Source organism: Nestor notabilis, unplaced genomic scaffold (assembly GCF_000696875.1).
Source record: "Nestor notabilis isolate BGI_N333 unplaced genomic scaffold, ASM69687v1 scaffold1145, whole genome shotgun sequence".
NCBI classification, from domain to species: Eukaryota; Metazoa; Chordata; class Aves; order Psittaciformes; family Psittacidae; genus Nestor; species Nestor notabilis.
Genome location: NW_009929789.1, coordinates 356508 through 380366, shown reverse-complemented (window position 1 = coordinate 380366; position 23859 = coordinate 356508). Strand labels below are relative to the sequence as shown.

The 23859-nt window shown below is 41.1% G+C and overlaps 1 protein-coding gene across 1 annotated transcript in view; it reads left to right on the top strand.

The window, feature by feature from the left end:
• Positions 1-23859, top strand: part of LOC104406228 (chromosome unknown open reading frame, human C20orf194) — a 62049-nt gene that overhangs the window by 19247 nt on the left and 18943 nt on the right. Inside the window, exons 8-24 of the mRNA XM_010015152.1 lie at positions 326-381; positions 1502-1637; positions 3198-3279; positions 4176-4212; positions 6320-6407; positions 6889-6965; positions 7246-7290; positions 8013-8058; positions 8402-8513; positions 9368-9438; positions 10314-10364; positions 11152-11239; positions 14726-14829; positions 18383-18529; positions 22469-22557; positions 22788-22886; positions 23149-23266. Of these exons, the coding sequence (XP_010013454.1) occupies positions 326-381; positions 1502-1637; positions 3198-3279; positions 4176-4212; positions 6320-6407; positions 6889-6965; positions 7246-7290; positions 8013-8058; positions 8402-8513; positions 9368-9438; positions 10314-10364; positions 11152-11239; positions 14726-14829; positions 18383-18529; positions 22469-22557; positions 22788-22886; positions 23149-23266 (1446 nt within the window). The remainder of the gene's footprint in view (positions 1-325; positions 382-1501; positions 1638-3197; positions 3280-4175; positions 4213-6319; positions 6408-6888; positions 6966-7245; positions 7291-8012; positions 8059-8401; positions 8514-9367; positions 9439-10313; positions 10365-11151; positions 11240-14725; positions 14830-18382; positions 18530-22468; positions 22558-22787; positions 22887-23148; positions 23267-23859) is intronic.

The window sequence follows — 23859 nt, the reverse complement described above, 5'->3', positions numbered from 1 at the left end:
CAGGGTGCCCAGAGAAGCTGTGGCTGCCCCAGCCCTGGCAGTGTTCAAGGGCAGGTTGGACACAGGGGCTTGGAGCAACCTGCTCTAGTGGAAGGTGTCCCTGCCCGGGGCAGGGGTTGGAGCTGGAGGAGCTTTAAGCTCCCTCCCAACCTAAATCATCCTGTGATTCTGATATAACTGATGGTAACATAACAGCACTTTCTGGTGGCAGGGGGTTTCTCTAAGAGGGGTAATTCAGGTTTCTTCTCAGTGATAGTGAAGATGTATCACACTTTCTGTTCACTTGTTCATCAGTTTTGGGGTTTTTTTTTATACTTCTTCACAGCCTTTCAGAAGTTACTTCAGTCATGGAATGATCTCAAGTCATATAACAGATAACAGGTATTACTCATTATTCCCTGTGAAATGGTGGTGTCACTAGTACCTCAATATGTTATTTCCATACCTCTGATGCCATAATGCTTATAATTCCTTTTGGAACTATCTCATTATATCACATCACGTCTTTGCATATTGAAAAGAAATGTGCAGAGGTATTTCTGGGAAGGATAAGCCAGATTATTCATGGGTTTTAATGCTGCTGTCACTATGTTTGAAACCATCCACCTTGTGCATTCTAGTATGATCAATGTCTTCACAGGCAGGTATCTGGTCCCTTCCAGCGTGGTATTCTATGATCTAAGCAAACTCATGATCTTACACAGTTCAGTTGGTCCTATTTATATAATGGTTCTACTTGGATAATACTGTTGGTCCTGTTTATGATACTCAAACCCAGTTAAAATACGAAGGTTGAAGAAGTCAGTATTCTTTTGTGTGTCACAACATGCACAAGACCAGTGCTTCAAATAGGTGGTTAAACCCCCAAATCTTAGCCAGTATAGGCTGAGCAATGCAGCTTTATTTCATTTCAGCCTAGGGTTTTAACTGAGAGAGGAAGGTTGCTTGTCCTGTGTTGCAAAACCAAGACTTCTGCTGTTTGGAGCTAAATAAAGGTTGCTTAGCTACTTGAATGTCTGCAGATTCCTCTTTATTTGGAATTAAACAGTGGAGTTCAATGTCCTTCATTGTTCTCAGCATCCTATGTTGTTTGCATTTAAATAATGAAAAGAAAGACCTTGACCTCTCCAGCTGAGTCTTGGGCCCAAAGCCAGAACTGCAACCAAAATAGTTTTGCTTAATTCAACAATATAGTCATTTCAGGCTTTTTCAAGATGGTAAATTTTCAACTAGTCAGCTTTTCAAGGCAATTTACATTTAAAAAGAGGGGAAAAAACCTTCTAATAGCATTTGGGAAACAGCCTTCAGATATTTAAAGTAGGTTTTTTCTTTGGAACTTGGTCTTTTCAATGGGAAATTTTCTACAACTGTAGTAAACTTTTTTGTCCTACTCTTCTAGAAATCCAATAGTTGGTCCTTCAGACTTGAAATCTTTGATTTGATGTGTTGGTTGTACGTTTTCCTTAAATATTATGGTGCTGATCCCCTCTTTTCTCCTTAGCCCTAGCCGGCAGCCCTTTGTCCTGTTCGGTAGCCACTCAACTAAGGAAAACTTGAACTCTGGTAACTTTAATTTCCCATCAGAAGGACATCTTGTTCGAAACACTGGCCTTGAGGGAAGCACTGCAAAGCATATGGTAAGGCTTTTATGTAGTTAGCTGATGTGTTGAAGCATTGTGCATTTTCTTTGTATACTTTTCGTGCCCTTGAAATACCTTACGTGAGTTAAACACTCATTTCTTCCTAGCATATAAAAACATGTTACCTTAACAATCAGTTTAAGGTACAAATTTCCTTTTTCTTTTCATTTCCTGAATGAGTGAAAATGTTTTTTCCCCTGTAAAAAGACAACTTTTTAAACACTTGTGGTGCTGTAAATGTGTGGGGTGGGGGAGAGGGAAAGGCTTTTGTGAGGACCTTTGTTTTAGCCATAAAGTGAAACTCTTGCTGATGGTAACAGGCGATGTACTCAACTCTGACACACAGAATCCTATTTTAATCAGCATTGTTTAGCCAATTCTTAAAAAGAAATAGTCACGTTTTGATAATGTCTTTGTGAATAGGCAGAGGGTACTTGTGTATATCCCAATTTCCATGTATGCTTCAGCAACCGAACAGTTCATGAAACTCTGCAACTCTTTCTGGTGTTCAAAAGCAATGTTAAGCTCAAGTTGTAAGATTAACTTGTTTCCATTTTCAAGTAAAAGCTTAGTTTTAAAACATATGATGAGGTCGATGGCTTGTTGCACGTAACTGGGGAAGCGACCCCAGGGAATTCAGATCCTCTGGCTGGCTGGGCTGGGTGCATCAAGAAGGTAACTCACAGCGAAGGAGGAGAGGTAGCGTGGAGCTTGCGTTGTGTAGTTCTCCCTGTGAGCAATTCCCATGGGCTCCAGGAGTGTCCATCAGTTGTGCGAGTCCAGAGTCTGTGCTGCTGAGGAGATGGATGTGGTTGAGTACAGGTCATCGTGGAGTGAGAGTATGATTGAGGGAGTGAGTTTATGATCTTGTGGTGACAACATTTCATGCGGAGGTGCCTTAGGGCTGGATGGACGTGGGTATTCTGAACACTGCATGTGTTGAGAGCCTGAGAAAGGATTGTTTTAGCATCCTGGTGAAATCTCATCCTCCATTTGCTGCTCTTTCTAACTCTGTTTCTGTAAAAACACTTCCAATTTTGCCTTTTTCTCCCCTTGTTAATTTTCCCGTTAAGACCATTTGATATCTTCCAAAATGCAAGTACGGTTTTATTCTGATGTACTTGCTCCACTGTTGTCCACAGATTCTGATGTTGTTCTTAAAAAGGTGGTTTATTTACAGGTACAGGTGATACTGTTTTAATAGGGTGTCATGAAAATAGTAAATAAGACCAAGTGCAAGCATAGTTTTGGGACCCTGACACACTTTCCTCTTCATGAAAAGAGCAGTTGACGTAGGAAATTGAACACACATTAACGCTTACGGAAGTCAGAGCTCATCTCCTTTCCAAAGTCTTTCAACCATTCAGGTCAAGTCAAAAGTGAAATATTCCTGTGAAAACGTAAGTTGCTTTTTTACACTCCAGTTCAGTCTGTGTTGTACTCTTCCTGTAGTATGTCAGTGGTTAGAAGACTTAAGGGGAACTTAGCTGATGGTTAGTTGTGGCACCAATTTGTTTTACTAAGGTCTTTTTCTATCTCATTACTACTGACAACTAGGTAGTGCAGTGTGTGTCTCCAAAGGGACCTCTGGCTTGTTCAAGGACCTATTTTTTTGGAACCACTCACATTCCTTTCCTGGGTAAGTACATTAAAAATGCCAAGCAGTAGTTGAAGGCAGTTCTTCTCTTTGATTATTTAAAAGCTGTAGCAATTTAAAGATAGCTTTGATTCCTTTATGAGCATTAGGTTATGGAGTGGTAGATAACATGTAGGTCTGTAGCCAGTGCACGAAATCATCGTAGAACGTTGTTCCTTTGCATATCCTACCTTCCTGTGTGAAAATCTGTCAGAGCTGAGTGTGCAGACCTTTTACAAGCACTACAAAAAGATTTAAGTCCATGATCCATACAGGCTGATAGAAGAACACTCCTCAAAAATAGAGTAATTCAAAGTGGTAGTTGTCAAATAAGCCTACTTTTATTTTTTTACAGGATTTTTACAGGATAGAGAAAATTCTTTGACTTTCATCCTTTATCTTCTGGTTTGGGTCCAGTGGCGTGTGTTATAACAACTGTCTCCCCTAATAAAAACAAGCCATGTGAAATCTTTAAAAGCAATTTTCTTACCCATTTTAAATGACTGCAGGAGTCCATGGGTAGTCAGTCTCCTTATCTTGAAACCATATCCAGCTCAGAAAGTAGCTGAAAAGAAGACGGTTGGAAGCTTGCAAAATGGAAGGAATTATGGCATATGTTTGCTCTAGTTCTGCTTTTTCCTGGGCATCCAGGCATGGGAGACAGGATCTTTGTTCTGTCCCAGTGCAGCTGGTTTTAGGGGATGCAGATCTTTTGTCTATGGGATGCTCTGTCTGTCCTGTCACAGCTTAAGCTGTGCTTGGCTCTATTTTATATCTGCAGTTGTATAAAATACTGGCTAAATGTCATGTAAGATACCCAGCAGAAATGTTATGCCCCAAAAGTTCTGTGTAAATGCTTCTGAAAGTGCTTAAACCAAACACTTTTGTCTTTAACACAGGAAATGACAACGAGATACACAAGCAAACTGAACAAATGTAAGCTGCCGACTTTCTATTATGGCTTAATTCTTTGCTCTTTCTACCTGGTGGCAGTGGGTCAAAGCTGCTTTTAGTCAACAGTGGCTGTTGGCATTTGCAGAGTTACACTTTGATTTAGCATAATGTGAGAGGGTTTCAAAGGCAAATTGCTCATTGAGGGTTTGAGTGAGCAAACTAGGAATTGTTAGTTGATGTCCCTTCTACTGTAAGGCAAAGCATGCAAGGAAATACTAGTAAATTCTGCTTCAATTCTTTTATCTTAACACTTAAATAGCTTTAAAATGTACTTTATATACACTAAGGGGAAGGTATCTGTAACTGAATGGGATCCTGTTCCATTGATAGAAGTAAAAGTGATTTTCTTAGTTTCATTAAGCTAAACAACATGTTATATTTATAATGGTTAGTAAAAATGCCAACAGGGAACACTGAAACTTGTAAAGTAATTTCACTGTATTAAAGGCTAGATAAAAGTTAATCTCTGAATCTTTTATTACTAAGCGACAAAGCTCCAGCACATTTTAACCTTCACAAAACAAGACTTTGTTTATCCATGTTGATGTCCACTTCTCTGCATGTTGTAGATACCTGTCGAGCTTTAAGAATGTGGTACATAACCTGCTTTGGTACTGTTCTTAATCTTGATAAACCAGACCTTTCCTTAGAGGTTTTGTCCTCCTTGCTCATTAGGATCATTTTAGGAGCCTGTTCTAGCTCCTGCACTGGAGCAGGTTAGCAAGAGATTAAAGACATGTCAGAGGGAGCTGGTGGTGGTGACCTTTCATGCTAAGCACTGCTGGCTTTTGGCAACTGTGATGTGGGTCTCAAAGATGAAAAAGTGAAGTTATCAGACTAAGCAGCAGACTTTTCTTGTTATTTATAGTAACTTTGACAAGTAATTTTGCTTACCTATATGTTCTAATGAAGCATATAGAATACATACATATATATATATATTAAAAAAGCCATATAGAATATTGTTGGGTATTACTGGATGGTGAGGCACTGACACAGGCAGCCCCATCCCTGGAAGTTCAAAGAGAAGCATTGCTGCATTTTGGGCCGTGTTTGAGAGCCTCGGATGCTTCTTTCCATTCCTCAGGAATCCTTTGCATATGGTGCATATGGCTTAAATGCTGTGTCCTTCTCTTTCCTCCCTCCATCAACATCTGGCAGTTGTAGAGGAGCAATGAGAGGAGTGAAGATTTGGGGAAGTAGGACTGTTTTGTGATCTACGTACCTTTGTGTTCCAATTTAGCTGGAAGACAGAGGCTGATGCTTCTTAGTTGAGCACGGGTAGGGTTTTTTCAGTAGTTCTGGAGCTATAAATATGTAGCTGTAAGTGTCTTCTGGCTTCACCCAACCTTTGTTTATTTCTGTACAATATTTTCAATTCCCTTTTAAGGAGGGAATTGGACAGAGCCAGGGCATACAAGTCCTCTAAAGGTTGCAGTGACTGGTTTGCTTTGGCATCTTTTTTTGCTTGACATGCTCCAGAACAAGTCACTCTCTGAAGCTCCTTCACTCTGCTTCCCAGTTTTGCTTTTGAAGAATATGAGGCCCCTGTTCTGTTCTTATTGGAGTATTTAGGATGTGATCCTCAACACAACTGCAGTGAAAGTCAACAATAAAACATCTTGGTTTTTAGCTTGACTGGTTAGAGCAGGGATATATTTGTGCCACGAGGTTTTTGCCCCAAGGTATTCTGTAATTTGAGCAATTTACTTGCTCTAAGTCAGTTTATTTTAGATTAGAGGATTAAGTATAAAACTATGGGAGTGCTGAGGTGCTGGCACAGGGTGCCCAGAGAAGCTGTGGCTGCCCCATCCCTGGCAGTGTTCAAGGCCAGGTTGGACACAGGGGCTTGGAGCAACCTGCTCTAGTGGAAGGTGTCCCTGCCCGGGGCAGGGGTTGGAGCTGGAGGAGCTTTAAGGTCCCTTCCAACCGAAAATCATTCTGTGGTTCTGTGATTTCTACACTTACTTGAACAAGGCCCCCTTTAATATAAAGGAGTTGTGTTACGAGAGGACAACCAGCTCCTTTAAACAGGGGAGGAAGAAAACTCTATCTGTCTAGTAAATGTTGTGTTTGTATCTCTCTTCAGTACGCTGTTGTCGCAAATATATACTGCTGTTATAGAGGCTGTGCTTGCTGGCATTGAGTGCTATGCTAAAACTTCCACTGAATCCAAGGTAAATGAAGCACCCATTCTGTACACTGTCCTTGTTGATTTGGATTGCTTGCAATATAAGATTACATGCAAACCAAAAGAAAACACAAAGTAAATGTTTCCATCAACTACATAACATTAATGATGTTAATAGTGTGGCCTCCAACCAGTCTCTCTGAATTCTGTTTAAAACAGAGACATTTCAAAGTGTGTGATGTTAATAGTGTGGCCTCCAACCAGTCTCCCTGAATTCTGTTTAAAACAGAGAAATTTCAAAGTATATCTAATTTTATCCATCTACAACTGTTTTTCCATCCGTCATGAATTTTCCCAACCTTTATAGTAAGGAAAATCAGTAATGTGAAAGAACAGATTTTAGCCTGGTGCATCAGTGTGGTGTTGTCTAGTATGTGGTCTTCTGTTTATGATATGGGTGCTCCTGTGGTGGCTGGGATTTGGGACTATAGGAAAAGAGATTTTATTCTCTATTCCCTTTTTTTCAGGCAAAGGAGGCAGCAGAACAGATGCTACTGTCTGTGTTAGATACTCTGCATTTAACCCAGCTTAAAACAGCACTGCGGTATGTATTATCAAATACTTACTGATGTATTATGTTGATGTATGAGCTTCTTTGGGGGAAAACATACATCAGATACTAAGTTGAAAATAAACTTGCCTGGTTGCCAAATACCAAGGCTTTGCTTTCAGAGTTTTAAAACCATTATAATAATTCCATTTATCTTTTCTCCCCTTTTTTATTGCTTCAGCAGTTATTTTGCTTTGAATCTATTATTGCTTGTTTCTTACACATAGAACAAGTATAAACCGTGTTTTTCACCAGTACAATTTCTCCTTTACAGCTCCAAAATCGCTTTTCAAATTCAGGCTGTGAATAATCATGGCAGGTTTGTATCATCATCTTACTCTTCTTGTTATGAATTAGTGGGTTTAATACAGCAGTAAGTTTCTTTTTCTTCTCTTGGAACTTCTGAGAAAAGACTGCATTGATTATCTCATGCAAGATGTACTGAATGCTTTTGTGTATGAGACAGCTCGATCATTTCATGTCTGTAATTCTGTTCAGTCTTAAAAACATCTAAAAAATCTAAGCCGACTTGACAGACCAATTTTATTCACTGTTAGTGAGTAGAATTAGGAGTAGTTTTAAAACCATGCTTTTAACTTAAATGATATCACAGAATCATAAAATAGTTTGGATTGGAAAGAACCTTAAGATCATCTAGTTCAAACCATCTGCCATGGGTAGGGATGCCTCACCCATGACCATGTTGCCCAAGGCTCTGTCCAGCCTGGCCTTGAACACTGCCAGGGATGGAGCATTTCCCACTTCTCTGGGCACCCTGTGCCAGCACCTCATCTTTTTCACAGAGAAGAACTTCTTCCTTATCTCTAACCTGAACTTCCCCTGTTTCAGTTTGAACCCATCACCCCTTGTCCTATCACTACAGTCCCAAGCTTGGGTATTTTTAATCCCCATCCTCTCTAATTGACTGAAAGGACCTCCACAAATAAGAGTTTATTTTAAAATACAATAGCTTTTTTGGCTGCTCTGGAGTGACTCAGAATGATCTAACCTTTAAATATTTCATTCTCATTACTGTTCTAGAATTACTCCATTAGATAATGAGGACAGCCTGAGTTTGATTAAAACGGTAAGTAAGCTGCTCTGTGTTCTGATCACATATTTTATTAGAAGATTGAGCTCAAATGGCTTTTTTTTTTTTAATGGGACGTGCTGAGGTTTTTACCTGTGTGAATACAAAAGGGGAGAGATGAGAGAGATCCCAGGTGCTGAAACCAGGTAAAACTGAGTTTAACATGAAGTCAGACAGTGCAATTGAGAATACAATATTAACACAGAATGCTGAGCTCAGACTTTCCACCCAATATAAAAGTGTTTCAGGAGGTTTAAGACATACAGATATTGCTGCTTCAATTGAAATGGTTCAAGTTGTGCTTTCTCTTCCTTTCTCTCCAACTGTTTGATTGCTGTAGGCATCTATGATGGTATTTGACATTCCGGACTTGCTCACAGGAAGAGGATGCTTGGGATCTGTTGTCTTTTCAGAGTCCTTTCTAACATCCCAGATACAAGTAAAAGAAAAAGGTGCCTATTTTAAATGCTAACACCAATGTTGTCATTCTGTCACAGCTTTGATGTGATGGAAGAGCAAAAGGGCTTCCCACTGATGTTACTACTGTTAGCATTATGGTTGTAAGCCTTTGGATTAATTGAAGGACCTCAATATTTTAGCTTGAATATCTTAAGTGTCAAGTTTCTCTCATTTCACTTAAAAGACTTGGGCTTTTATGGCTGCTTTGTGATACAGCAGGGCTGATGTGTGAACGATTCAAGTGTAATAGTACCCTTCCTGCATTTTCTTCAACCTTAGGGACTGTTTTCTACTGTATGAGGAAATTCAAACAGCTCTTTTCCCTCCCTTTTGTAACACTCATTTTATGCAATGAGTTTTAATTTCAGTTGCTCTTTGTTTGGAAAAGATGAAACAACAGTGAAAAAGGATATGATTTTTAGGAAGCTTGAGTTTAGAACATGTAAAATGCAGTATACTAAGGAATTTCCATAACTTCAGACAAGTGCATGTTTTCCAGATCGTTTACATGTGACAAAAATAGATACTGAGGTTGTCTGGGCAGTATTTATGAACTCTTGTACCCGGACATTCTGTGAGTTTTTAACTGTGGGAGTTAGAATACTTTTGGTGGGAAGGAAAGCAAAGGAAGAAGCCATATACTAAGAAGAGAATAAAAGTAGGGTTTGTTTGGCATCGTGTAGCAGCTCTGTGCATGTTGCAGCCCCTGCAAAAACTTCACTTCAACACTAATAAGTCCTTAAAATGATTTCCTAAAGGAATTTCAAGTCCTAAAAGTAACTCATTGACCAGTCTGAAGGGTGTGGGTGGTATTATACTACTTTGCTTTCCATTTACTCCCCTGCAGATGGCAGCATTACTTCAGAAACCAGCCACATAATACTGACGGCACCGATCCCAAGATACGCTTCTTGGCTGGTTAGTACACCAAAACTTAATTTGAGTTTCTTCTATACATACAGATTCACAATTGAAAACGTGTTATAAAAGTATGGATGTAGGAGGAAAAAACCTGGAACTAACTTGGGTATTGAAACACAATATTATTATATTAATACTATTCTGATTTTAGAATTTGGGCATGGAGTGAAAAAGTAGTAAGTGGAAACAGGCAGCTGGTTCCATTCACAACACGAGTTTTAAATTATTTCATTTTCAGCACTTCAGTTTTTTAGCTGTGTAAAGGCCTGGGTGTTTTTCAAGTACTCAGTGTGACTTGTGTTTATTGTGGATCACTTCAGGGTCTGCCCCAGCAGAGAGCAAAGTCTGCTTCCAGACCTCTGATGTATTACGCTGCGTTAGAGGTGTAATTCTAATGAATTTTATGAGGTTGGGCAACATTATGCCTTTGGCAATCCATACTTAAACACTTTAAGAGTAATAAAAAATAAGACTGAATGGGATGCTCTATTTGTGTCTATTCAGTAGTATTTTAGACTTTAATGGGGAGTATTCCTTTGAAATTCAGGGCCAGGTTGGACACAGGGGCTTGGAGCAACCTGCTGTAGTGGAAGGTGTCCATGCCCGTGGCAGGGGCTTGGAACTGGACAAGCTTTAAGGTCCTTTCCAACCCAAACCAGTTTGGGATTCTATGAATGTGTTTTAAGGAACAACTTAGGCCTCAGGGTAACTCTGTATAAGATCACAGAGCTGACTGAAGCCTTCTGCTCTCAGGACTTTATTCACAGTACCTAAGGTTCTTGTTTGCCTTCAGTCTTCTTTATTGCTTTTAATTTAACATCAGACTTGCTTTATCTACTAACCATACAAATGGAAATTCTTTCTGGCTCTAGGTTGAAGATAGTGATGTGAAACTGTCTGAAAAGGCACAGCATATATTGAAGGTGAGATTAAATACTTCTGTTAAACTATGAAGTTACGCTTTCAAGAACCAGTAGTCAAAAAATCTTAGCTGCTTAGTGGCTTTTATTATGCTTGTTAGTCCTCTTCTACCAAACACTTGCCTGTTCTACCCTGTTTCTTTCAAAGGTCGACCTACCAAAAAAATACACAATGGGTGTAAAAGTTTGAGTCGTTTCAAAGAATGACAAAAGCCAAGAGCAAAAAGAGTTCTACTAAAGCTTGGATTTCATGGAAGTCTCACTGAGTATTACCCACGGAGCACATGTGTTCCATAGAAACACTCCAAACTCAAGGCCATTCTACATGCAACTTTCTTTTAACTTAATTAGCGTGCTAAATGTCTAAAGGAAAACACTTTAAGCACTTTGAAAGCAGGAAAAAAAAATCTGGGAACATCTTAAACCACATGAGTTTCACATTTGTGGTTTCATTTGTGGTTACCAGCAATCTTCATTATAAATACATTTATTTTCCTGTAATACACTTTTAGTTCAGTGGATTGACAATCTAAAAAGAAAAAGCTATGCTTTGTGGTTGTGACAATAGCTTGTAGCTTAATAGCTACTGGCAAAATTAAAGTGGGGAAGGGGGATTCCTTTTATAAATGATCTTTTGACATGATGTCTTTCACTAGTATTTCTGTTTAAAAGTTCTGACAGATGCTGTTAAAAATCTCTTCTCTTGAAGCCATAGCATGAGAAAATATTCCTGCCTGGATTACAGTCCTTGGTCCTGTTTGTGATACTCCTGTTTGTGTTTCCTGTTTAGGAAGACAAATCTTTTCTGGGCACTTTACTCACTGGAGGTGATGGAGCATATATTTATTCTAGCAATCCACAGGCCAAGCCTGCAGAAGGTGAGATGTGGTTTATTGTTTTCAATTACTTATAGAGTTGTTCAGCTTGTTTTGTGTTTGTTTTGGGGTTTTTCTAAACATGAGAGATGCACAGTTTCTGGGATTCACACATCTGGTGAGCCTACCCATACTGTCTTAAGCTTTCTTTCCATTTGCCTTTATAACTCTCTTGTTAAACTCCATTTCTTACTACTTTTGTCCCCAGCTTCTGCTTGAAATCACAGAATGCTTTGGGTTGGAAAGGACCTTAAGATCATCTGTTTCCAAACCCCTCTGCCATGGGCCCAGACACCTCACCCTAGACCATGTCACCCAAGGCTCTGTCCAACCTGGCCTTGAGCACCGCCAGGGTTGGAGCATTCACAGCTTCCTTGGGCAACCCATTCCAGTGCCTCACCACCCTCACTGTAAAGAACTTCTTCTTATATGTAACCTGAACTTCCCCTCTTTAACTTCAAACCCAACACCCCTTGTCCTGTCTCTACAGTCCTGATGAAGAGTCCCTCCCCAGCATCTTTGTAGGCCCCTAATCACTAGCCGTAGAAGAAGGATTCCTACCAGGGCCATAGGCTTGCTTTTTGGGGCACATGGGACTCTTAATGATTGACAATGAGGTGTTGCAGACCTAGAAGATGGCTTTTTTTTCCATACTTGACATTCAAATCATGCACAAACTGGCTGTTTCAGCCCTTAATAGATCATGTACCATATGTTGCCTGCCTTTTCTGTACCTTCAGGAACATTAGGTTGGAAAGATTGGGCATTACAGTAGTGACAGAATGCCATGGGCTCCTGGCTCAAGAACTGAAGACAAATATGTACCTTTTGGGCAATGTGACATGCTGCCTGTGATGTAGGAGGGGATTGGAATGATTTCCTTTTAAATTTATTTATGGAGTTATGTTCTTTGCTCCTAGCAAAGCGTCCTCCTGGAGTTGACATGCGGTCCCAGGTTTTTTCCATTGTCATTTTCACTCAGGAACTCCAGTGCTTGTTAGCACAAATGTTCACTGTACTGTTGTAGAATCCCAGCCTGGTTTGAGATGGAAGGGAGCTTAAAGCTCCTCCAGCTCCAACCCCTGCCCCGGGCAGGGACACCTTCCACTAGAGCAGGTTGCTCCAAGCCCCTGTGTCCAACCTGGCCTTGAACACTGCCAGGGATGGGGCAGCCACAGCTTCTCTGGGCACCCTGTGCCAGCGCCTCAGCACCCTCCCAGGGAAGAGCTTCTGCCTCAGAGCTCATCTCAATCTCCCCTCTGGCAGGTTAAAACCATTGTTCCTTGTCCTGTCCCTACAGGCCCTTGTAAAATGCTTTGTCTTCATCCTTTTCAAGTTCAATCAAGTCACTGCTTTCTGACACAAGATTACAGCAGCAGTCTTAGATCACTCCTCCTCTTTAGGTCCCTTTACCTTCAAGAACTTAAGTGGCATGAATATCACAGTAAAGGCAACTTGGGTGGTCTGTTGGGAGAGGTTTGCCTTGTGTTAGCATGCCCTGCTTTGCCTTGAACCAATAGATGCTTCTGAAGGCATAGTATTTTTATATCCCACTGTGCAGGGAAGGTACTGTTGTTGCAGTACTGCTGTACAGCAGAAGAGAACTAATAGACTAGGTCTTAGGGAGAGGCTTTTCCCTGTGAGGGTGCTGAGGCGCTGGCACAGGGTGCCCAGAGAAGCTGTGGCTGCCCCATCCCTGGCAGTGTTCAAGGCCAGGTTGGACACAGGGGCTTGGAGCAACCTGCTCTAGTGGAAGGTGTCCCTGCCCGGGGCAGGGGTTGGAGCTGGAGGAGCTTTAAGGTCCCTTCCAACACAAACCATTCTTCGATGCCATGATTCTATGAATACCTGACATTTAAGTGCTTAGATAAGCTGATGATCTTTAGAGGGAAGCCTTTAACTTTATTGTGTTTGCAACAACACAATGCAGTCCTGAGGATAAAGAATGATGTGGGCAGCAATTAAAGAGCAACCTTCACAGAGCAGAATTTGCTTTTGCTCTCACTGAACAGATTTTACAGAAAGGTTAGTGCAGAGTAACATATTTGGGTATTTTGCAATACAGTGCTGTGGGCACATAATTCACTCAGTAAATAACTAGTAATGGTGAGTTATTGGTTGGTTTGCTGTTTTTGGCTTGTGAAAACTGTCTGTGTGTCCCCTGGTGGAGCAGTTTCCCTTTTTTGGGGAGATTTGTGAAGTTAAAGTTTTGGTAACTCTTGAGATGGAGAGGTGTAAGTAGGTAGTATAAGGACTATGATCTAACAGTTCAACAGGGGAGATATCTTTTTAGGTGTCAAGTGAGAATGAACTTGATCTCATTGCCTTCCATGTACAGTGTGAGACACTTTGCTGTGCTCTAATTTGGGCTTGCTGAGGTTGCAGCTATGTAGTCTGGCAAGGATAGGTGCAAAGGTGCTGCCAGGCAGGCACTCATGTTCTCTCCCTGTCACTTGTGTCTGAGTGTGACAAGGTATGCATTCAGGACTAAAATGCATCAGAAAAGTTCAGGCTGTTGAGCCTTTTCCTTTGTATGTTAATACATCTGCTCTGCTAGGGATTTTTGTAGGATAAACTGAATTGAGTCAGTCAGAAACTCTCATTTGTGATTAATCACTTGTGGAAAATATACAAGTAGTATAGTAAGTTCCTGATACAATCCTCTGGCTTCCACGTTGAAGGAAGCTGGTTTACTTTGGGTTAATTGATATGGGTTTAGCTTGCTTTTCTGTTACAAAAGAATGAATTTCTCTGATTTGGCCCTGGCACAGGGTGCCCAGAGAAGCTGTGGCTGCCCCATCCCTGGCAGTGTTCAAGGCCAGGTTGGACACAGGGGCTTGGAGCAACCTGCTCTAGTGGAAGGGGTCCCTGCCCTTGGCAGGGGGGTGGAACTGGAAGGGCTTTGAGGTCCCTTCCAACACAAACCATCCTGTGATTCTGTGATTTCATATCAAGCTCTTTTTTATTAAAATGATGCTTTAATACTGAACAGTTTTGAAGACCTTATTCGAAGTTGCCATTTCAAGGGGAAAATATCTTAGTTTCTTTGTTATGTCTTCTGAGTATCCTTTGATGGATGAGCTAGATGGGCAGTCACGTTCAGCTGCATGTGTTAATTACTTCACTGCCTGGCTTTGCTTTTGTTCTGAATGTAACTCAGAGTAATGCCAGTTCTTTTCCTCTTGTACAAGAGGAACCGACCTCAAGCTGCCCCAGGGCAGGTTTAGCTGGAGCTGAGGAACAATTCCTTGCCCAGAGGGTGCTCAGGCATTGGAACAGGCTGCCCAGGGCAGGGCTGGAGTCACTGTCCCTGCAAGTGTTCACACCCCGTGTAGCCGAGGCCTCAGTGCCAGGGGTTAGTGGTGGCCTTGGCAGTGCTGGGGGTCAGTTGGACTTGATGAGCTTAAAGGGCTTTTCCAAACCACTTGATTCTATGATGCTGAAATATTGATATGTAGCTAATATGATTTTTTTTCTTTCAAATTCTAGGCAAAGTGTACTTCTTTTCTGATGGCATTCTCTTTTCTGATCCCCACCATGGCAGCATTTCCATTTCAAAGAACCATATGAGTTCCATTTCCTTCTACGATGGGGTGAGTTTGTTCTTATGACATAAACTTTTTATCCATTTTTGACAGTACTTCTGTAGGGTATTAATACAAAAGTTCAATTTCAGTTGCAGTTCTACAAGTGTGTGCATTAAACTGTAATAACTAATGCAAACCACACTTTTGCTATTGATTAGCTTAACCACTTAGTGATGAACTAAACTGGAAAGAGGAGGGAGTTTTGTATTAGACTGAGCTATCAATGTGGTCTTAATGGTGTGGAAAATTGCTTTTTGTCAAAAGAAAATTGCAGAACATAACGTTCATAAAATACTGAGCATTCTTAGTTGATGGATAGAGAAAAGTTCGAGCATCATGGAGTCATGTGGGGTATTGGAGGGTGAAATGCTGCCTTGTATTCAAAATACATTTAACCTTCAGACAAAAGCTCGTGGCAGTGTATTACTTATCTCTGGAGAGGTCACGAGCAGTGTCTGTCTACTGTCCTAGAGCCTCGTGTAACTGACAGGGTGAAGGGACTGGCTGGTTCATGTTCAAAAGTGAGAAGAAAAGGCCTGTTCCATGTAATTACACATATTCTGAGCTCGGCATAGACTTTTGCCATGCATCTGGTCAGCTTTGATCACTTGCCCAACTTGCCAAGCTAATGTTTCGTTGTTCTGGCTTAGTGGGAAATGAGAATTAGGTAAGTGATGGCAACTCAGCTTATTTTTCCCCTTTTCAAGGCAGACACACTGGGTTAACTATCACTTTTTGAGAATGGAAAAGAGATTATTTTAGTTGCTTATTGTTTCCTAAGCACTGACAAAAAGCCCTAAAAATCTCAGTTTCCTTTGGTTTCTATTTTCTTCAGGTACAGTATTACACATTTGTTCAGTGACCTCCAGAAAGCATTGTGTTGCTATGATTTCATCATCTAATGGAGGAAACCAGTAAAATACAATCAAAGTGTGTGATTCCATTGATATGAAAACACAACAGTGAAGAGAATCTTACCTTAGCTGCCTTTTCTTGTATATGATATTGATTGCCCCTTGGTAGTTTAAGAAGCTATTTTAACACTGACCTTCCTTCTATTGTTTGAGTCAAGACACTCACTTTCATGAAACTAGCTATTTATGGGGCCTGGCTATCCCTTTTGAACTGGTGCCAGATTTTTGTGTGAAGCTAAACCTTGACAGAGAGCATTTGATTGTTCAACTGACTTGGCATAATACAAGGGTGGAGAGCTGAAAATGTTCAGAAGTGACAGGAGAAGAAGGGTAATTGTTAGTCTGCTTTTTCCTAAACTTGTTGGAACAATATTGATGAAAAGATAGGATCATTTAATAGTAGGATTCAAGTAAAGGGTACAAAGACTTTAAGGGCTTCAAAGGACAATTTCTTAGCAGCTCTATCACCATGCCTGCTAGCTACTTCTTTCCACCTCTGCCTCCAACGTGTGCTGCAGGTCTTCTCTGTTCTGAGGAAGTGGGCACCTACCTTCTGCCTGAGGTTCTGAAGTCCTTGAAGCTCATAGACCTTGAGTGCATGGAGGACAGGGTAGATTCCTCACCAAACTGTACCATGAAGGTCTACAGTTGAAACCATCCCAATCTTAGCAGAGTCAAACATAAGTCTCCCATCTCATAGGGCAGCACTATTCTAGCATAGCATCAGCCATCCTGGAAGTGAAAGAAAACCCAAGAGGCTCCACTGCCACCCACTCTCCAGACTCCCAGGTTTATTTGTCTTCTGTAGTTATTCATAGAATCATAGAATCCCAGCCTGGTTTGTGTTGAAAGGGACCTTAAAGCTCCTCCAGCTCCAACCCTTGCCCCGGGCAGGGACACCTTCCACTAGAGCAGGTTGCTCCAGGCCCCTGTGTCCAACCTGGCCTTGAACACTGCCAGGGATGGGGCAGCCACAGCTTCTCTGGGCACCCTGTGCCAGCGCCTCAGCACCCTCACAGGGAAGAGCTTCTGCCCAAGAGGTCATTTAAATGTAAATTCAGTGTTTCAATAAACTGTATCAAGGCATCTCTACTGTATAGGGCTTACACAGGGCTATGTGTTTGGTTTTAAGGTCTTATTCAAGACCAAGTATGTCAGCTTGTAAATAACCGATTCCAGCCCTCATTTTGGCCATTTAGTAAGTGAAGAATTATTACTGAGGAATATTTAGATTTCACAACAACATTTAACATCTCGTAAAACACTCAACTGGGTTCTTTAAACTTAATGTCCATGAGGATTATTGCTGCTGCTTTTCAGCTTTTTCCAATTTGTGGAACCCTAAACATTTTCCAGGAGGAAGAGCACACACTGTTGGGCACTTCACATGCAGATTGCAGCATGTATGAGTTGGCCTTTTAGTCTCTTCTTAGGAAATCTGTAAGCTGTCCTGCAGGATCCAGGATCTGAGGACCATATACCAAAACCCATTTTCTCTTAAGATAAATTGTTCTCACTTAGGAGAACATTTTTGCATGTTCTTCTGTAGCCTTCATGACTTTGAGAGGATTACTTTTATAATTAATCCCTCGGACAGCAAAGGGTTGAGATTCTCTTTGCAAATGTCCCTGAATTGATACCACTTCTTATGTAAGTGTTCCCCAACTTGAGCTTTTTCTTCTCTAAAGGTAGTAAATTGAGTTCTTTGCCCACTTCCTCTGTTTAAAGTGAGATGGATGCTGCTCAGTTCTACGTTGAACTCTGTTTTCCAGGGATGTTTCGCTCTGCTCAATTGAACTGTTTTTCTAATACTTTGGTGTGAAAAGAGCTAAGGTCAAAGCTTGAGCATAAAACACTTCAGCATCCTCAGAGTTGCATATAAATGCCCGTATTGAAATCCGGAAAACCAGGGGTCAGTGTTGTTTTATGAGACCAAAGATAGGACAGCCTGAGTTCACTGTTTCTAAGGGAGTGTGATCTTGAGGGCTTCAGCTTCCTGTTGTTGAAGACATCATTCAGGTGAAGAAGCAATAGACTTAGTAGAACTTGTGCTCATTAAAGAATGAGAGAAACAGGACACTTCCGACGTGCAGGTGACCTACACTTTAAATTACAGACCTGATGGTTGTATTTCATTGCAGCATGGTTCCTTTCAGGTCAGAAACTCAACAGCATGATCTAAAACTCAGTTTGCAATAGCACCATAACATCCTTCTGATCTGTTTAGCTGATACTTAATTCATTCTTCCAGGGTATCCATGTCAGAGATGTGTAGGTGTAGATGAGGGTGGCTTTGTTGGGAAGCATTAGCAGAGCAAAGAGTTAAAGGTCTGGTTTTTGGTGGAGGGAAAAGAGTTGATATTAAAATGCAAGCTTCTCTTTTTGAGACAAGACAAAACTTAAGTGCTTAGGACAATTTCAGATACTTTCTTTAAAGCTTATGGTACCTCTAGTAGCTGCAAAGTATAAAGTGAGGAGTATTGTCAGAGACTGATGTTGATCCTTCTGCTCCATACCTGTGCTAATGAACATTCAGGTCTTTGTGCATGCCTAGCTATGACTGTAGTAATTATGATCTCTGCTATTTCATTATTAAGCCTTTTTTTCACTTTCAATAACTGTTGTCCTGTTTCTTCCTTTTCTAGGATTCAAACAGTATTGTTGCTGCTCTCTTCATAGACTTCAAAAGTTCCTTGCTTGGTCATCTACCAATTGAATTCCATACCCAAGACAACTTTCTGATGATTGCACTTTTCCCCAAAAGAAAGATTTATAAAGCTTTTTATTCACAGGTACAGTAATAAAAGATGGGTTTGTGTGTGTGCGTGGGGGGAACCACACAATTATTCTTTGTGTTTCAGATGAAGGGTGAATTTGTTGATGTCTGTCTTATCCCCTTCTTTCCAAATCTAGTTTATTTCTCGTGTTAGTTGAGCCACTAAGCTTGTCACCAGGTAAGTAAATACAGGAAGGGTTAAAAATCAAGGTGTTTCTTGCATCAGTCTTCCTAAGCAAAACCTTTTCCTACATTTCAGCTTTTCCTATGTCTCAGTGAAGAACAGTGTGGAGAGGAGAATAGGCAGTTAATACGGAGGGAGCATCAAGTTAGGAAATACATTGAAAACCACCTCTTTGAAGCTGGATGGGATTCATGGAGGGTATTGAGAGAAATGCTGATATGATCATGAGGCTGCTTATCTTTTATATAAAATCAGGGTTAGGAGCAGGAGGTTGCAAGAGGAAGGACAGTTACAGATAACTTTTTCAATAATGGTAGATAACAATGGCAGTAACCATAGACTGCAGCTTTGAAGATAGAGGCTGATTATTAGGAGGTGGTTGGTGCAGTGCCTGGAACACGTCACCCAGACAATGAACCTCCACCTTGGAAGATTCTGAAGTCATGGTTGAGCTGATCTGAACTGCCATCAGTAGGCCTGCTTAGAGTGGGAGGTGAGCCTGGAGACCTCCACCCAGGAAGCCCGATTCCCTGTGTGACCTACAACATCTGCCTTGCTGACTTGAGATTGTCATGGACAGGACTGCCCTGCCTTGTAGACCTTCCCAGTCCTTCCAGTACTTAAAGAGGCCGACAGGAAACCTGGAGAGGTGCTTTAGACAAGGGTCTGTAGGGACAGGACAAGGGGAATGGCTTTAACCTGCCAGAGGGGAGATTGGGATGAGCTGTGAGGCAGAAGCTCTTCCCTGTGAGGGTGCTGAGGCGCTGGCACAGGATGCCCAGAGAAGCTGTGGCTGCCCCATCCCTGGCAGTGTTCAAGGCCAGGTTGGACACAGGGGCTTGGAGCAACCTGCTCTAGTGGAAGGTGTCCCTGCCCATGGCAGGGGTTGGAGCTGGAGGAGCTTTAAGGTCCCTTCCAACACAAACCATCCTGTGATTCTATGATTCTATGGAGCATTATTGCTCCTGATCTTAGGAACTTCCATGTGTGAGAAACTTGAACTTATGTATGCATTTCTAGTGATTGTGTTGCTCGTTAAATTTAATGCTCACCATGTGCTTTCATTTTGTCTTCTGAAGCCAGTGAGTACTTTAAAAGCTTGTTTTCTAGTAGTTGCATTTTAAATGTAGCACTGGTGTATAATTGGCTACAGCAATTGTATGTAGTGGCAGAGGTTCTATTGTATTTTTTTTGTGGTTAGACACATTTGGATCATGATCCTTAGGGAAGTTTTGTTAAAGTCTTCAAGTATCCATATGGTGTTTTATTATTCTCTGAAGTAGACTGGCTTTATGCATTGTAATGCAGAGGCTTTTAATAAACATAACTTTATAACAATAGCACTTTTGAGGAAATGAGCCTGGAGATTTTAGGACTTCACAAGGGGTTTGGTATATGTTCCTGACACTGGACAGGGAAAGACCACCTAAGCTCAGTTGAGTAGTCCCCACTGGTGGCATTAATGGTACCATAAAATTTCTACTCCTTTTATTTAGAGTGTTTAGATTCCTCCCACTGTTCCACTGTGTGAGTGGCTGGGAATGGTTGGTTGGTTTGGTTTTGAATTTTCAGCTTATTTCATTAGGTCTATTTTTTATATCTTTGGGTGTTTTCTGTTTTCTTCTGTTGCTTTACCAGACATCCTTGAGGTAGTCACAAATTTCAGGCCTATTCTTACTGGCTTATTTGGCCTAATAAAACCAAATCCTTTTAATCAATGCTTATAAAGAGTTCTGTTTTCCTCTAATCATTGTAATACTTTTGATCTGTTTTTTGGCTGTAGATGCAGTGTGTAGTATCTGAGATGAGAGTATGTGTGTCTTTAACAGAGGCAGTAATAGTTCCTTCTGAAAATGTTTGGAGATACCCTGGCTTTGCCTTTTACTTTCCACTGCCACCTTGAATTAATAGAAGTGCTCATTTTTTTGACATACTCCTTCAGGTCCTTTCTCTTTTGCTACTTACTGATACTCCAGCTGATTCTAGAAAAGTCTGAGTGCTCATGTTTGCTTTCATTCTTACCTTCTTCCTAACCTTCTTCCTGTTTCTTCCATTCTTACTGTTAGATCTGTTTTTCTATGGAGCATCTCCATACTGTGTTGACTTGTCTCCCAGCTTAGTTCTCCAAAATGCTGTCAGTTCACTTCAGTCTATGCCAGATTCATTGCAAATGGTGTCACGGGGCATTCCTTAAGGAACTCTGCTGGTGAATATCCCCAGCCTCCTGCTGCTTTTTGTCAGTGCTGTGTATTTCAAGGCCAGGTTGGACGAGGCTTTCAGCAACCTGCTCTAGTGGAAGGTGTCCCTGCCCGGGGCAGGGGTTTGGAACTGGGTGAGCTTTAAGGTTCCTTCCAACACAAACCAGTCTGTGGTTCTATGATATATTGATTTCTCTAGTTTATTCACCTTCTCTAATGCCACAGGAGCTCTTCTTTCCAATGTTCATTAAGTTAAACAAAAAGGAACAATTCATTTCCGTTGTGCTCTGTCTCGGTCTGACCTGTGTTTTCACTTCTAAAGAATACAACTTTCTGTTGACCAGTCCTTACCATCCCTTGTAGGCATTGTCCTTCACCTCCTCTACGTGTTTTAAAGTGGTTCTTTGGTTGGTTGCGTGCATCCTTCTACGCAAGCAGTAATGTCTTTGTTAATATCAAAAGTTCATCTTATTTTGATGGGTTTTTATCTCAGTACCCTTGTGTTTAGGATGCTGATTTGTTAATGAAAAGCAGTCTTTCTCCCCTAGTTGTTTTGTCTTGCAGCAAATTATTGTGAAGAATGACAATGGCTGTTGCCTTTACTTATTAAAAGAAGGGAAATACCGAACACTTAAATGACTGTGTGATTCATCTGAATCTGATTTCTAGGTTCAGAATGCCATTCATATTAATGTGACTTGGCTGGAGCAATAGGATGTGAGCCAAATCACTGTTCCCTAGCGAAACGAAGGGCTCCCTTTTCTTTTGCAAGGGAATAGAGTTTGTTCTTAAATTTCTAGAAATGATTGCTGCAAACTTACCTCATGAAATTACAACACGACTTAAAAGAGACTTAGATTAGTTTGGTTCCTGCTGTGTACAGCAGCTGGATGAGTTGGGCTTGCTCAGAAGAGGAAGCTTCTGGAGAAGGCTCCTGAAGGGGACACCTTAGAGCAGCTCCAGGGCCTAAAGGGGCTCCAAGAAACCTGGAGAGGGGCTTTGGACAAGGGATGGAGGGACAGGACAAGGGGAATGGCTTGAACCTGCCAGAGGGGAGATTGAGATGAGCTCTTGGGCAGAAGCTCTTTCCTGTGAGGGTGCTGAGGCGCTGGCACAGGGTGCCCAGAGAAGCTGTGGCTGCCCCATCCCTGGCAGTGTTCAAGGGCAGGTTGGACACAGGGGCTTGGAGCAACCTGCTCTAGTGGAAGGTGTCCCTGCCCGGGGCAGGGGTTGGAGCTGGAGGAGCTTTAAGATCTCTTCCAACACAAACCAGGCTGGGATTCTGTGAATGCTTTTCAAGGAACTCTTTTGGTCCCAGGGTAACCAGACCATTTACTTTAGTAAAGTTACTTCTTAAAGCAGTTCCATTCTAGCCAAAGAGAACCTTACAGAATATCATCTGTGGAGACTTCTTCCAGATTTTGAATTGTTGCAGCAAAACCAGTATTGCAACATATTTAATGGCTAGTTAAAATGCATGCATTTATTTAGGGGAACAAAACCAATTTCTAAACAAATTCAACCCAGATTTTGCAGAATAATGGCACTTATGCATAGGTCTGGTTTGTTCCAGGTTTTCTCTTCGTGGCAAAACCAGACAAACTCAGGATTATCTCTAAGGGTTGTCCAGGAAGAATTCCTGTCTGTGGAGCAAAAGAGAATGTAAGTTCATGCCGCTTACTCCAGTGCAATTGTACATTAACAGTGTGCTGCAAACAGTAAACTGCTGTCACTCATTAAGATTTTGATGATGCAAAAAGGAATTGTTGGAGTCTTAGTGCAACACCAGCTTGGTTTTTTTTGTACTAGTTTTGTGTAGCCATCTGATTTAAAGAAGATGAATTTCTATGTTTCTCCTTTAACTAACCAGCTCATTACTTTGCTTGTTTCAGGCATTCCAATGTTCAAAAGCTATTTAATTCCTTGCCTTTTCCTTCTGGGGAAAGATGCAGGGAGCTGAAACTATCTGCTGCCCTTCCAGAACTGGAAAGGTGAGGAATGATTTTTGGTTTCAAGGCATCAGAAAAATACAGAATTATTTTGGTAGATGTATTGCTCATCTAAAAATTGCTTATTAAATAACTGTCTTTAGATACTTTTATTCTAAGATGAATTATTTTGTCTCTAAGAAGCCTCTGACCTTTTAACAGTCTTATTGTTGAATACAGTTAAAAACAATTGGGAAATCACAAAAATATGAATGAAATCTTTTGCTCTTGATTGTAAGAAAATGAAACTTTTTGCTTTTGAAAGGTTTGTGCAACATTTTACGGTCAGCAGCGTCAGTCACAAGCCAGTCATGAGAGCACATCTTCCTATTGTACTGCAACAGTCAGACATCGTTCCTGATAGCAAAGCAGAAAGTGATAAGGTAAGGAAACAACCCAACACTTCCTAACCCTGGTAAGGAATATGTAGCCAATATTGTCTGCCATCTCTTGCAGGGGATGTAGTAAAGTACTGAGGTGTTTTTAGCCATACTCTCTGCCTCCTCCTTCAGTACCACCAGTTCACACTGAACATGCTTCAAGTCTGTTTATTAGAACAAATTGCTCTGCTCTGTTTTCCTGATTACATTACTTTAGTTTTTCATTGGAACAATCTTTTGGAAGTGCTAGTGGTCCTTCAGCCTGATAAACCAGAGGCAGCAAATGAGGCACCGAGCTTCAAGTGAACAGTTTTCTCTTGTGTCCAGAGAGAGTTAGCCCTCGAGCAGTAGCTTGTTTTTATGAATTGCTGAATAATTTAACTGAATTGTTCTCTGGAACACTATAAAGTCCTTTAAATAGCATAGAGATAGCACTTGATATTTAACATTTGCTGATATTATCTGTAGAACACTCGGTTCTCTATAGGGGCAATAACAATTGTCCAACTTAAGGAGTGCTGTAAATAGCATTTTCAGAGAAAATACTTCCTTGTAACTCTCCAACATTTGAAATCTGCTGTAAGCAAGAAAATCAG